The 14,412-nt window shown below is 42.8% G+C and overlaps 2 protein-coding genes across 4 annotated transcripts; one reads left to right on the top strand and one right to left on the bottom strand.

Moving 5' to 3' along the window:
* The first annotated feature begins 1,839 nt into the window (after window positions 1–1,839).
* On the top strand, window positions 1,840–8,662 carry bzw1a (basic leucine zipper and W2 domains 1a). Its single transcript, XM_080834018.1, has 12 exons — window positions 1,840–1,954; window positions 2,800–2,873; window positions 2,985–3,161; window positions 3,423–3,517; window positions 3,726–3,791; window positions 4,251–4,386; window positions 4,669–4,778; window positions 5,706–5,876; window positions 6,206–6,352; window positions 6,814–6,952; window positions 7,252–7,374; window positions 7,800–8,662. The coding sequence occupies exons 2-12, from the start codon at window positions 2,810–2,812 to the stop codon at window positions 7,832–7,834; spliced, it is 1,263 nt and encodes a 420-aa protein (XP_080690144.1). The 5' UTR covers window positions 1,840–1,954; window positions 2,800–2,809; the 3' UTR covers window positions 7,835–8,662.
* Window positions 8,663–9,246: 584 nt separating this feature from the next.
* LOC308361542 (basic helix-loop-helix transcription factor scleraxis) lies at window positions 9,247–13,902 on the bottom strand. Of its 3 annotated transcripts, none has more exons than XM_080833915.1 (4): window positions 13,889–13,902; window positions 12,779–12,911; window positions 11,760–12,567; window positions 9,247–11,393 (listed from the first exon to the last, which is right to left on the bottom strand). In XM_080833915.1, exons 3-4 carry the CDS (start codon window positions 12,378–12,380, stop codon window positions 11,361–11,363), a joined length of 654 nt encoding a protein of 217 aa, XP_080690041.1. In that variant the 5' UTR covers window positions 12,381–12,567; window positions 12,779–12,911; window positions 13,889–13,902; the 3' UTR covers window positions 9,247–11,360. The 3 variants fall into 3 exon arrangements, with proteins under 3 accessions (XP_080690041.1, XP_080690040.1, XP_080690042.1); XM_080833914.1 differs by lacking the exon at window positions 13,889–13,902 and adding an exon at window positions 13,187–13,368; XM_080833916.1 differs by lacking the exon at window positions 13,889–13,902 and adding an exon at window positions 13,187–13,368 and having other exon boundaries at window positions 9,247–10,366.
* Between the last annotated feature and the right edge of the window lie 510 nt (window positions 13,903–14,412).

The raw sequence follows: 14,412 nt of genomic DNA, 5'->3' as shown, positions 1-14,412 counted from the left end.
GCAATACATTGTTTGTTGAATAAAATCTTCTCTGTCTGTTTTTTCTTTTACATTATCACTTAATTGTATTGTTGCATTAAATGTACATGTTTTAACTTAATGTAATACGCACATAATCTGCACAGATTGTCCTGTTAGTAAATTTCTTTTTTTTCTCTCAAAACATGCAACAAAATGAGAGGAATGGCTTACCCTTTTCCCATTTATGAAGAAAACTAGTTTGCTGCATTTAGTTGAGCAGAACATCATGTATCCAGTCTAACCACAGGTCCAAATGTCACGTACTTGACATGGAGATGGTTGACATCCCTGTTAAATAGCATCTCAAACAACATGTGCTACACATCACATGATGGGCCTTCAAATCAGTTTTACGCTTTTGGAGGTCTCGCTTCAGAAATCAAGAAAAAAAGGCTTTTCTCTCACCTTGCCTGTCTATCTCTCATTTACTCTCTAGTTGTGCCTGTCTATCTCTCATTTACTCTCTTGTTGTGCCTGTCTATCTCTCACTTACTCTCTAGTTGTGCCTGTCTATCTCTCTTGTCTTTGATGATGGACGCAAAGAAATGGAATGGAACATTGCTCAAATCACTGTTTTCTGAGAAATACCACCTTGTTTTCTGCACTGTTGTTTTTAAACCAATTCAAGGTCATGCTGTTCTGAGTTTTTCGATTTACTTGGAGTTGTAGTAGCATTCCGGATCAATTGCTATCGCTTAAGTTATGCTAGCGGCTAAAACTAACGAAATCTCTAGAAATGTGCTGACTTTGACATTATGACAAACTAGTTAGTCAACACCTGTCCTAACACAGTCAAACATCAAGCAAGTGCAACACAAGACAAAGCAACAGAGCTAATAAGCTTCTTACTAGTTGGGAAGGCAGTAAAAAGCCGGGCGGCTTCAGGCAATACTACATTTAGCAGTTACGCCATTATTAAAAGTCATTACAATTGTTGCATAATGCTTCTTTAAAGTTCAAGCCTGTGCCCAGTTGGCAGCCAGAAGTAAAGTCTTGCTGTTCTTTTGTGGGCTAAAGTAGCTAAGACATTTTTGGTGGTCTTGGATTTATCATGATTTTGTAACTCTGAAAGCGTGATCAATAAATAGCTCTCCCCAATATTACTGTGCAATTCACACTTTGTTTCTCTGTTGACTTGCAGCCCTTTTTATGTGGGCCTATTTGTTTACATGTTTGGGCAATCTAAATTGACATCAAATGCACAAGAACACCCCAAACGAAACCTGCACACAAGATATTGAAACAAATGTCAACCTACAAACATATCCTTTTTACAGATTCCCCCTTGTCTGGGAATTCCCCGCCCCTTCACTGCATTTCATTTGCTCAGTTAGTCTGGCCAACTCCTCAATGGAGGTCCACTTCACTCACGTAATTGGACACGCCTTTAACCAATCAGACCAACGATACTATACAACATACAACGATCAGTAATAAAGCAAACACATCTTTTTTCTGTATGAATTGTTCCAGAGCAGGTTTCTGTTCTATTTTCAAAGAAAACTTGCCTTAGAAATCATCCAAGACAGCCGTGAGAGCAGTATATAGTTTACTGTGCTTTTCTCTTAAGTTTCGCTTTTGTTATGGTAGACGTGGTTATTTTAAATCCGCCAATGGCGCGCCAGGTAGCCAAAAGCCAGTTTGTGATTGGCTCCAAGGATTCTGGAAATCTTGAAGTGAACTGCTATCCTAAATTTGCCAGACCCCCTTCAGAAGGCCTTTTTAAATCAAATTGGCCGGAGAAGAGGGGCGGGACTTCCCAGACTAGATTCCCCCTAGAACAAAAAAAAAACGGATTGACATTTTTTCTGAAGCGTGCGCAGCCGCAGTGCAATCCTTGCTTTCCTGGGAAGGTTTTGTGTGGGGCTGAGGATTTCCATTGTGTTATTTTATTCGTTGGTTCACCAACCGTTTTTTATCTGCATTAATTTCGGTAAGTTGAATATAACTTGTTTCTGATGCAATCTCGCTGACCTTACCGATTCTCAGGAGTCAGAAAATCTCTCGCCTGCTAAACTGTCTAGCTAGCTAGGTTTGACAGTAGCAGGTCGCTAAAGTGTAGCCAGCTAATTAACCGGTAAAGGAATGGAGGCCAATTTGACATCGCTTGATCTTTACAAGTGAAATGAGACTGGCGCATCACTGTGTCATAGCTTCTTGGCATTTTTGCACATTGCATTTTAATGTGTCTTACATGTCGTCATCTTTGTGAGTGGATCTGGATGTTTAGCAGTGATGGCTTGCTAACGTCATTTAACCACAGCGTGTCAAGTCCAGCCTGAGATTGCTGGTGCACCATATTCAGGGGGCTCCAGCTAGCTGCATGCTAAAGCAAGGCAACTGCTAGCATAATACTATTAAATATCAACTCAGCTGTGCTAATAATAGCTCTTGGGCACGAAATCACGCTTCCCGATCTTGAATATCAGGAAGTTGCCCTTTCCCCCCCGTTGATGCCAGAGTGTTTGTTTAGCTGTCAAGCGGTATATATAACGCTGGCATACAGTTCGTCTGGTTAAATGGCTAATTCTCCCCGCATTATAGATGCAGGCTAACACATTTTATCCTCTTTTGGGCTTGTCTCTTTGTGGGCACGAGGTAGATTAACGGGGAGGGTGTAACGTAACGATTTCTGCACGTTAGCCGTAACTCAACATTATACTTCGGTTTTATATTAGTGACGGTCAGACATTCTAAAGGTAGCATGTGGGTGTTGCGTTTGACAGTTAGAGATGTTGCAGTCTGATTTCTAAACCTGCACTTTTATGTCCATGACAGGGTGTCTTTTATGAATAATCAAAAGCAGCAAAAGCCAACGCTAACCGGCCAGCGTTTTAAGACTCGGAAAAGAGGCAAGTGTGATCCATTTACTTATACTTCTGTGAATGTTGTGTTTGGTAACAGATATAGGTTTAAAATTCTGTAAGTGCACCACTTTATGGTGTGCTTCGATTTCTCAACAGATGAAAAGGAGAGATTTGATCCTACTCAGTTTCAAGAAAGTATTGTACAAGGCTTGAATCAAACTGGCACTGATTTGGAAGCTGTGGCAAAATTCCTTGATGCCTCTGGCGCCAAGCTTGACTATCGCCGGTATGCTGAGACCCTCTTCGACATCCTGGTGGCTGGCGGAATGCTGGGTAGGTACCAGGCCGTCCCTGTCCCTTGGGCCTGAATGATGAGCTGTCAATATGTGTTGATATGTGATTTCAAGTAGTCTCTACAGCTGATATTGTAGTTGAAAGGTTTTGTTGACTCCAAGGCCATTGGCATCATCCAGAGAGCATACGTGTATATCTGTATGTAATGTATATCGGTATCACTGGATGTTTTGGATTCGTGTCTGGTAATTGATGAGAGGTGTGTATCTAACTCTCCAACTCACTGTGGTTGCTTTCCAGCCCCAGGTGGTACACTGTCAGACGAGGTGACCCGCACGGACTACTGTCTGTTCACCGCAAATGAAGACCTGGAAACCATGCAGGCTTATGCATCGGTGTGTGTTCATATCTTGTCTGTTCAGCTACTGTTTTCTCACACACACATTTCTCTCTCTAACACACTCTCTCTCACTCCCTCACTCACTCACTCATGATATATTTTTGTGTTTCTCACCATGTCTGCTTAAGGTACACATCACCATCACCCACTCATGCACCTGGGGACATGCTCTAATTAATGTATGGTCTGTACATCCTGCATAGGTTTTTAACAAGTTGATCAGGCGTTACAAGTACCTGGAGAAAGGGTTTGAGGAGGAGATCAAGAAGGTTAGTCTTTCCTGTTTGTAATGCATGCCTCCAAATTGATGGTTCTTTAATGTTTCTAAGCTGCTAATGATGATTATAATTGTGTGTCATCTGTCTTGTTATGTAAGCATGTGAGAAAGAAACACAATTGTTTGAATTGTTTCTGTTTGTCTTCGCCCTATGTGAAGTGTTTTTGAGTACCTAGAAAAGCGCTGTATAGAATTCAAGTATTAGCGTTCCTAAATCAGTTATCGGACAGTGTCAAACATTAACCATTCTGTTAAAAAATCTAAATGCTAAATTTAATAATGGATTAACAATCTATAACTTCAGTTTAATAATGGATTCACATGACAATGCGAACGTTTGCCGATAACACACGCTGTACGATAAATAACACGTTATGATATTATTATTATTATTATTATTAATATTATTATAAGAAGGAGTGTTAATCCTCTACCCTCCCACCCTGTGCAGTTGCTGCTGTTCCTGAAAGGCTTCACTGAGTCAGAGAGGAACAAGTTGGCCATGCTAACGGGCATCCTGCTGGCCAATGGAAACATCTCCGCCTCCATCCTGAACAGCCTCTACAACGAGAACCTGGTCAAAGAAGGTGACTTCCATCTCCCCTCTGTGTGTGTGTGTGTGTGTGTGTGTGTGTGTGTGTGTGTGTGTGTGAGAGAGACTTCCATCTCCCCAATGTTTTTTGTGTGTGTGTGACTTCCATCTCCCCAGTGTTTTTATGACCGCAAACAATAAATCTCCATGAATGACCGCTTCAGTCATTTCTAAAGAGCATTGTGTAATGTCAGTCTCTTCGACGAGGACCTTCTTAAAGAATGTCTCCTCCATCACCCTAGTTTGTAAGGATGTCCTCTGGTCCTCTTGGTCACAGGAGTATCTGCTTCCTTCGCGGTGAAACTTTTCAAAGCCTGGATCAACGAGAGGGACATCAACTCAGTTGCTGCCATGCTGCGGAAGGTTGGCATGGACAACCGTCTGATGGTATGTCTTAACACGGCTCGGCAATAGAAAGCACTTAATGGCAGAGCCTCGGACACCCAATCACATTTATCCCCTGACTTCCATGCTCCTGAAACAGTTGGCTGGAATGCATTATACAGGGCCCAACGAAATCTTTTAAACTCTCTGCCAAATTAAGTTTTTTCTCTTTTTTTTCAGATTCTGTGTTATGTTTTATTTGTTATTATTTAAGGGGAAATCATCTTCCGGTTCCAAGTCTTATACTGATTCAGAAAGCCACTTGTGGTGTTGTGGTCTACATGTAGCTATGTTGGAAGTGTTCTGGTTATTCAAGAGTACGCAAAGAGATGCTGCCCCAATGGCCAGTGTTTAGTGTCCCGTGTTGGTGTACGCATGGCCATACTTCCTGTGTGGTTCATGATATATATGCATCAGTTTGCCATTACTGTGGCAAACTATATTTTAAAGCCATGGAACGCAAGACCATTTAAAGTTTTATTAACTTGTGGAATGCAAGACCATTTTTTTTTTCATTAACTCATGCTAACTGTCTCTGACTGCTTTAATGTGCCTGTCACTCACAAGCAAAAATGTTGCCTTATAACCCAATTCATTTTATTTCTCTCCCGTCAAATTTTCTGATAATGTCAAATTCTGCGCAATCCACGTTTAATAATAGTTAAACTTTTACTTTAAATCCAAGATTCTCGCTGTGTTTTCCGCATTTTGGAAATCATGGCCGCCTATTTATGGCTACAGTCCAAGCCTCTATGATACCCATTTCCAGAGCCAGGACTGTGTATGAACACACTCAACGGATGGCTTGGCTAGAGGACTGTGATGTCCAATTCCCCAAAAAAGTATTGGATTAGAATTGAGAACTCCATTTTTGTTATCCTCAGAGGCGTGAGACGGCTTGCACTTACACTCGGCTGTGTCCTGTTGCAGGAGCTTTTCCCCGCCAACAAGCGAAGCTGTGAGCACTTCTCGAAGTACTTCACCGACGCCGGGCTCAAAGAGCTGTCCGACTTCGCCCGGAACCAGCAGTCCATCGGAGCCCGCAAGGAGCTTCAGAAAGAGCTCCAGGAGCAGGTGGCGCGCGGGGACAACTTCAAAGACGTAAGCCTGGCCACCCATCCCATCACCCAGCCCAGACTGTCAGCCAGGCAGCCCTGGTACAGATGATTGTTCTGGTCCAAAGCAGTTGTAGGTGCCTACTATGTGGACTCGCTCTTTTGGACTCCTTTCCTCTGTTGCTGCTGTTAGAATTAAACAGGAAATGCACTTGTGTTTTATCGCAATCAAAACTCTCATTTGTATAGTTTTTATTCTCCTTTTTTAAATTTGTTTTCATTTTTAGTAGGAACGTTTTTATGCCAGCATAAAGCATTACGAATGAGTAGTAAATGAGCTGTAGGAGTAAGTGGTCCTTGTTTTGCCTTGCCTAGATAATAACCTATGTACGGGAGGAGATGAAGAAGAGTAACATCTCGGAGCAGACCTTGATCGGTATTGTGTGGACCAGCGTGATGAGCTCCGTGGAGTGGAACAAGAAGGAGGAACTGGTCACCGAACAAGCCATCAAACACTTGAAGGTTAAAACTCCTTTCAAACAACGGTGAAAATATGAATGTGGAAAATGGCGCCTGAACATTTGGTTCTATAATTTGCAATTTTTTTTGGCTACTTGTATAAGATTTACATATTGTATGTTTTACCTACCTCCATTTTATGTAAATCGGCATACTGCAGCCCTATAACCTGGAGTATACCTTTTAAGTGTTTTAAAGCCCTGTCCAGTATTACTAAATATGTCATTTGAGTCATGCATTGTATGAATATGAATGAATGTTGGTAGTGGTCGGAGGGGCCGTAGGCGCTGATTGGTAGCCAAGCTGTTGTCTGCCCCAGGGCAGCTCTGGCTACAGATGTAGCTTACCACCACCGGTATGATTGTGTCTGAATGGATTACTGGACTCTGTAAATGGTCTTTGAGTACTTAGAGATAACATAAATGAAATAATAATAATAATAATAAGCCCTCCTCTGTTTACAGCAATACAGTCCTCTCCTGAAGGCCTTCACCTCCCAGGGCTTGTCTGAGCTCACCCTCCTCCTGAAGATCCAGGAGTACTGCTACGACAACATCCACTTCATGAAGGCCTTTCAGAAGATCGTGGTGCTCCTCTACAAAGGTAAGCAGCTCCTGGGGTTGCCTCATGATGTGCAGTGGGAAGTCCAGCTCATGCTACGTATGCGCTCTACACATGATAAGCCCTGCTCATTGCTATGTATGTGCTCTACATATGCTATAAGCCCTGCTCATTGCTATGTATGTACTCTACATATGCTATAAGCCCTGCTCATTGCTATATGTGTATATGTATATGAACTCTACGAATGAGTTCCTCATGTCTGTAAACGCATCTGTAGAATTGTTTTTGATGTGATGTGTATAAAAGGTTGTATTTAAAAAAAAATTTCCCTCGTTCAGCGGATGTTCTGAGCGAAGAGGCCATTTTGAAGTGGTACACGGAAGCCCACGTGGCTAAGGGCAAAAGCGTTTTCCTGGAGCAGATGAAGAAATTTGTGGAGTGGCTGAAGAACGCTGAAGAGGGTAAGACTGAAGCCACACTCAACATCTTTTTCCAGTCTCAGCAGAGATGTGTGAGTGCGTGTGAGTGTGTGTGGTCTGTGTGTTTTTGGGGGGGGGGGGGGGGGGGGGTCTTGGTGATGTGTTATCGTCAGATAACGAGCTTCTCAATGCCCCCAAGAGTTGTCCATGTAAATAGCAGTGGAGAGTTCACCTCAGGATGAAGATCTGTCAGCACACGTCTTGTGGAATGAGTCGGACGTGATGCCTAGCAACTAGGGACTGAAATCCAGTGATACCGAAATCCAGTCTTAATCCTGGCTGATTGAAATGGAAGCTGTCAGTGTTTGTCCTCTATGTTGATATGAGTTGCATGACTAAGCAATTGTTTGTAATTTAAACTTGCGGCTTACTTTTTTAACTGTGTGTGTGTGTGTGTGTGTCTACAGAATCTGAGTCTGACGAGGAAGAGGGGACTGACTAAAACCCCACTGTTGGACTAAGAGCAGTCATTGGAGCAGTAGAATGTTTTGTTACAGAAGTGCTTGTCTGTCTGTCTGTTTTTTTTTTTTTTTTTTTTAATTATTATTATTATGATTCTACCTCTATGTCGTATTTTTTATTCTTAACCATAACATTTAGATGTCATTTAAGGGTTTAAACAAAAAAAGGTTCATTTCAATCTTACTTTTTCTAATCTGAAAGGTTTACAGCTCACATAGCACAAATTGTGAGTAGTAAAACGCAATAATTTCTTCACTTTTGGAGCTGTCAAGTGTTGACTTAAGAATCAATGGACATTTTTTTTTATATTTTAACTATTATATTATATTTGTTGTAAGCCTTGTTGCATCCAAATTGTGTCCATTTACTTTACTAGCACTTCCCCTGTTCTATTGGCTCCAGGTTGGCCTTTTAAGTTTTATTTATTTTTCTCTTCCCCCATTTTTTTTATACTTGTGCTGATGCCTTTTAGCGCCCCCTGCAGGTTCCCTGCTGACATCTCTCCTCATTGGGAAGTTCTTGCCAAAGCTTTAAGCCCTTGCTCTTGTCATGACTCCTTAATGAGCTGTTGGATAGCCTTTTTTTCTTTTGTTATGAAATTGTACAGAACACAAACTGATCTGATGGCAGTAGTCACTCTCCCCGGAGTACCCCAATCAAGCACTTACTTCCTCCTTATTTTTTTTCCTCTTTGGTTTTTCCTCTCCTCAGCACAGACGTCAAATGTAGGATGTTTTGTCACCCTCTCAATTGATGTCATGAATTTCTACAATCTGATGAAAGGATCGCCCTTTTTTTTTTTTCAACTAATAAAGACACTGAGGTTCTTCTGTTGTCTTCCCTGTTCTTTCCTTGAAGAGTGTGGTCCCTCAGTTGAGCTTTAGAGGTGATGGTGTTTCAGCATTGCTTGTGCGGTGCTTAAAGGAGTTATGCAATCAGTGCTGTTGGTTTGGATGAATGTCTAAAGCTTGGGTGGAGCGAGCCCTGCTTGTAAGCCTTAGGAGTTTAACACGCAGGGGGTTTGCAGCCCCATCCTCTCCTATGAATTTCAAATGAACAGTTTTGCCCGTCTTGCTTAGAGATGTTTTTCTCTCGAGTATTTCACATTCAAATTGCCTCTTTCAATTTCTGCTTCACTGCGTACTCGCATGAGGGCGTGTAATTTCCAATCACTGCACTTCTCTCCTCGTCCCTGTGCACTTCTGGGGGCGTATAGACGGTCTTTGTAATATATGTAGATTTGGAGTAACAAAGTCCTGCACAGGACATGAGTTTGTCTGTTAGTTCCCAATCTCTCCACTAGATGGTGCTAGTGTTTCATAGTTGCTCCATATTGTTAGATGAATTGGAAACCACGACAAGGGAAATGACCACACAATGAATGGTCACACATCGTTTTAAAAATAATTTATTTGTTAAATGTTATACAAAAAAATAAAAGCAAACTTGTAGCAGCAGAATCATTGTTTGCTTTGTGCAAAGGACACCATTTTTTTTCTTATGGATGAAGTCAAGACAATTCAAGTATGCTTAGATCAATGTCCCACAAATAGGTAGGAGTCCGAGGTAGGCCTTGCTTCAAAGGTGAGCTCAGTGGGTTTCCGTACATTCAGGGGTCTTCTCTGAGGTATTAGTTTTATTTCAGGTGACATTTAGCAAGTGGTGCTTCGCTGAACACTGGTTGACTGTAAACACTGAACTTGTTCATCAGGCAGTTGCTTAAATGAGGGGGTGGATACAGGCAAGTGTGAACAGTGGTTTGAAATCAACCCAATGAACATATTTTCTAATTAAAGACAGTGCAAAAGAGCTTATCTGATTAAACCTAAACAAACTGAAGGTTTCAGTTGAATAAAATAAAGGCTCTGTTTATAAGGTTGCGTAGCCATTCTGCACTTTCGATCTGTCCCTCTTACAATGCTCATTGAAAATAACAAAGTTGTGTATTTATGTGACATCTTACACAATACATACAGGTAAACATTTATGGTAATATATTAAGTTATCATCCACTGTGCTTGAAAAATGTAAGTACCAGAAACACAAACTATATTGCAATATTTCCCGTGTTATCAGTGCATTTTCAATGAATTTCCTTGGTAAAGGTAGTTGGGGTACATTATTTTGTATACAGCGCCTCAACCCATGTCTAAAAATAACAAAGAGGTAAATCAAGTTTAACATTGTCAGCATTACTAGCATAACACTTGGTAATGTTTGTTATCATGCAGGGTTAAGTGTCTGACGTCAGAAACAACACCGTGTGTGTCTCTGGACGGCCTCCAGTGCCTTCTGGAGTTGACAAGCGCAATGCGAGTCATATGACCCATCAGAATATGGCCTGTGGCCATTCGTTACTGGTGCCTGCCCTTAAAAATGGCAAACGGGGGGGGCACTGTGGCCACATTCGGGCTTGACGCCCATGGAGGACGCAGGTTCGAATCCGGCCCAATGTCATTTTTCCTGTCCACTCCCCACCTCTTCTCCCTCTCATATCCTCTCCCACTCTTCACTGATCTATCAATAAAAGGCATAAAAGCCCAAAAAACAAATCTTAATAAAAATAAAAAATGGCGAACTACATGTGAGGTTGTAAAATTTCTCAAGGCTGTGGCCACTGCAGTCAGAAGCTGACAGAAGGACCAGTCTGGCCCAGATCATAGCCAGACAAGAGCCAGATCAGGTTCATATCAGCGCTTACTCAGTATACAAAACAGTCTCTTCTCTGCAGCCTATCAGACACAGTCTATCATCTGAACTATGTAAACCATGAACATGGAACAACATGGGGGAAAAATGAATTGCCTTTGTATTAAAATTCATAAGCTGTGTCAATTAAGTTGGCCTTAGAATACTTGTTTACAATCACTCAGAGTGCCATCAATGTTATGCCTTCACTCTCCCTCCCACCTACCCCCTCCCTCTGTCTCTCTTTATTCCTCTCTGTCCCTCTCAGGCAAGGGTTAAGGCAGAGGGCCACAACTGTACTGACAGCAACTGCTGCAGCGTCCTGGTTTGGATTTCAATCATGTGACTTTAACCAGGGTTAGGATGCAAGAAAAGTGAGAGAGAGAGAGAGAGAGAGAGGGACAGAAAGAGAGAGAGAGAGGGGTGAGAAGGAGAGAGAGGGGTGAGAAGGAGAGAGAGGGGTGAGGCTGTTTTTTTTAGAAGTGGGCACTAAGGCTTACTATTTCTACAACAGAAATAACCTCCTCGCCAGGTGCAACTTTATGCATAGGGCTTGGGGTTGGGCTTGGGCTAGCGCTTAACCAAAACACTGCACATAAGACACACATTATAATGTAAACAGAAAGTGCATTTCAGTGTTTTTTTTTTCTTTTCTTTGCTCTTCTGTTGCTGCTGCCATCTTGAGATCATTACAAAAATATACACATTGTTTTTCCTTTCAAATTTAAATGTCACTTCTTTTTTTTACAAGAATAATATCTTTACATGTAAACATCAAATGGGTGGTTAGGTACGCGTCCGCACATCCAGTCCCATGTTCAGACATTTGTGTGCTTTTCTCCATCTCTTAGCTGTGGAGGCAGAGAAACTGCAGTCAGCACCAGTGTGCCTTAGCATACTATCCTTCTCAGCTAGCTGATCAATAATGAGCATACTGTCCTTCTCAGCTAGCTGATCAATAAGTTCTACCTGAGTCTACAGCTGGGGTGCATCCACTACAATAATTTACACTAAAAATTTAAAATCAATAGGAATACTTTCACATGATCACAGAATTGACCCTCGCTTTCTCTGTCCACCGACCTTCCTTGTATACACAGATTGACTGACATGACCTTTGGGGGAGCTCTCTGCTCCTTACTGTAGTGAGGTTACGGTGTTCACTATCTACTGCTTTTGCAGCTTAGCAGCACCAAGGCAGATCATATCCAACTTACCATCTTTCTCTGGTTGCTGAGGCAGAAAGTGCAAATGGGCCTGAGGCTGGGGCTGTTGCCAGGGCCGGTCTGCAGGATGCTCTGGTACTTCATGCAAGGCTGTCCGTCCAGGCAGTCCTCCCCCAGGAGCAGCACGTTGGCCAGGTGCGAGATGTAACTGGAGGCCAGACGCAGGGTCTCGATCTTGGACAGCTTGCGGTCGGCCGGCTCGGTGGGGATGAGTGTCCGCAGCTCGCTGAAAGCCGTGTTGACGCTGTGCGTCCGGTCCCGCTCCCGAGCGTTGGCCGCCTGCCGCTGCTTGCTAACCCCGGGAAGCCTTCGGCTGCCCCTCCTGCCCCCAGCCTCCCCACCTCCTAATCCTCCGCCTCCTCCCCCTCCTCCGTCTCGACCTCCCAGGGGACTCCCATGGCAGCCCCCTCGGCCCCCGCTGCCCCCGCCTGTAGACTTGTCGGAGCTCTCGCTCCCGCTGTCCAGCTCGTCCAAATCGGAGTGGTAGGCGTCTGGCGGAGGCGGTGGCAGCGGCGGCGGTCCGCCCTTGTTGTCTGTCTCTGCGGACTTCATGGTGCTCCGGGGGTGTGTGAGGACTGAGCCCGGCCCGTGCCGGGGACGCTGACTGCCCATCGCTTTATGCCGAGTGAAAAATAGCACGGCCGACCAGCTGCTGGTGATCCGGTGACCGGGGGTCCGCCACGTCCCCCCACGCAGTTCGGCATACCATTTCTTGAATGACTGATCCGTTCTGAGCTGCCACCATGAGGAGGCTGGAAAAGGAAGAACAGGTGGGGACCCCGGTACCACCTGTCGTGGTCTATGGAGGGAAAGCGGATTTTATGTGCATATGCATATCTGCATGCATGCAGTTTATACGCCTTGCAAATGTATACATTAACAAACGTTCATATTACACACATTTATAAATGTACATATGCATGTATATAATAGGTGTATAGGGCCTTTATAAGGGACATGTTACTGTATGTGGTAATGGCCTGTGCTGTTCCTGTTCCATGTGTTCATACCTTCAAACGTAACCAGGGGCAACATAACAGTGGGAACCTCCTTTGTTTTCTTGGGTTGTTTCCCCATGTTGTGACTTGGAGGTGAGGTTAATCACCTTTCCTCCCACCATCAGTTTCCAGATAACTGTCAGAGCTGGAGTGAAGTGGAACAACAGATACACCTATTAAAGGCACCAAATCTAATTTGCTTTTCTTGAGGCTAGACATTGATAAAAAAAAATCGCATTGCCTGGAATAAGATATTGTCATCAGATTTCTAATGAAATTACTGCAGTAATAATGCCATCTATTTGTTAATTTAAGGATAGGCACGCTTCTCAATTAGTTATAAAACATAACACAGTCTGAAATAGGCCTACTTCATCAATTGAGGTGGATTTCTTTATTTATATCTAGTGAAGAAAATACCGTTATATGTACAAAGCCATTGAAACTTCTCGCTGATCTCTTGTGGTATACTGTTTGCCGATGTTGGACATCATAGCAAAACAGACATAGCACGGTCTGCTCTGACCGATGACATAAGATCACGTAAAGGTCTCTCCAATATGGAGAGCCTCAAGCCGCACACTAAGTTGTCCGTCCTCACAGTTTCGTCTTGTCATACATGAGTGAGCAGTACAGGTGTTTCCCGCGCCCTCCAAGCGTCCCCGTGGCTGAAAGCTTGCGCGCACGGAGCTAGGGCCGTCTTTGGAGCTGATATAAATATCTTGTGGATGTACATGACACTTACAGCGTTTCCCGAGAAGTAGAAGTTTCAAGAAATTCAAGTTAAAGTTTAAAACGGCGTCATTTCTCCGTGACCAAATATCAGCTGATCACTTGAAGAAAGAGAAATTATCAATAAGTTGTTAACAGAAGCCTAACTAATCTCAGCTGTACGGTGAATCCAAACTGTATACCGCCGTTTCAGAAATGAAAATCTGTCTTCTTTTTATTTATGTATTTATTCGGTAGGATTGAATGGGTGGACGCCCAAGTCTCTCCTTAACCAGATATTTAAAAACAAAGATTTCCTCAAGAAATGTAGGCTACTAGCCTACTATAGGCTTCTACTGTAGGCCTACCATTTACCGATAGACCGATTGATAAAGCAAAGTAAAGCAATACCTGGTAGCCTACCTTCGGACGTTCATTGTCCTTTCTGTGAAGAGATATTTTAACATGACCACTAGATGGTAGTGTTTCATTGATAACTAGCAATCATGACATCAATGAGGACACATGAGGGGTCAATTCACTGATCTCAAAAAGAAACTGGATAGCAAATGCCATGGTATCAAAGTGAGGCATCGTGGCGGCCATTTTTTTGGGACCACTTTCCTGCTTGAGACCAATGATTATGACGGGCGATGAATATTAGATATAAGATATTTAATGAATTAGCATATTAAGCTTAGTAATTTCAAGTTTTCATAAACCTTGTTATATAGCTTGTGTTTGCTTGATATATATAAATATTGAAACTTGTTCCTCTATCGTATTTTATTAGTGTTGATGATTAGAACCTGGCCAATTACTAAGCTTAATATGCAAATTCATTAAATATCTTATATATAATATTCATCGCCCGTCATAATCATTGGTCTCAAGCAGGAAAGTGGTCCCCACAAAATGGCCGCCACGATTTTTCG

The sequence above is a fragment of the Sprattus sprattus genome, assembly GCF_963457725.1.
Source record: "Sprattus sprattus genome assembly, chromosome: 3".
NCBI lineage: Eukaryota > Metazoa > Chordata > Actinopteri > Clupeiformes > Clupeidae > Sprattus > Sprattus sprattus.
The sequence above is the reverse complement of the archived record's forward strand: the minus strand, read 5'-3'. Positions and strand labels throughout refer to the sequence as shown.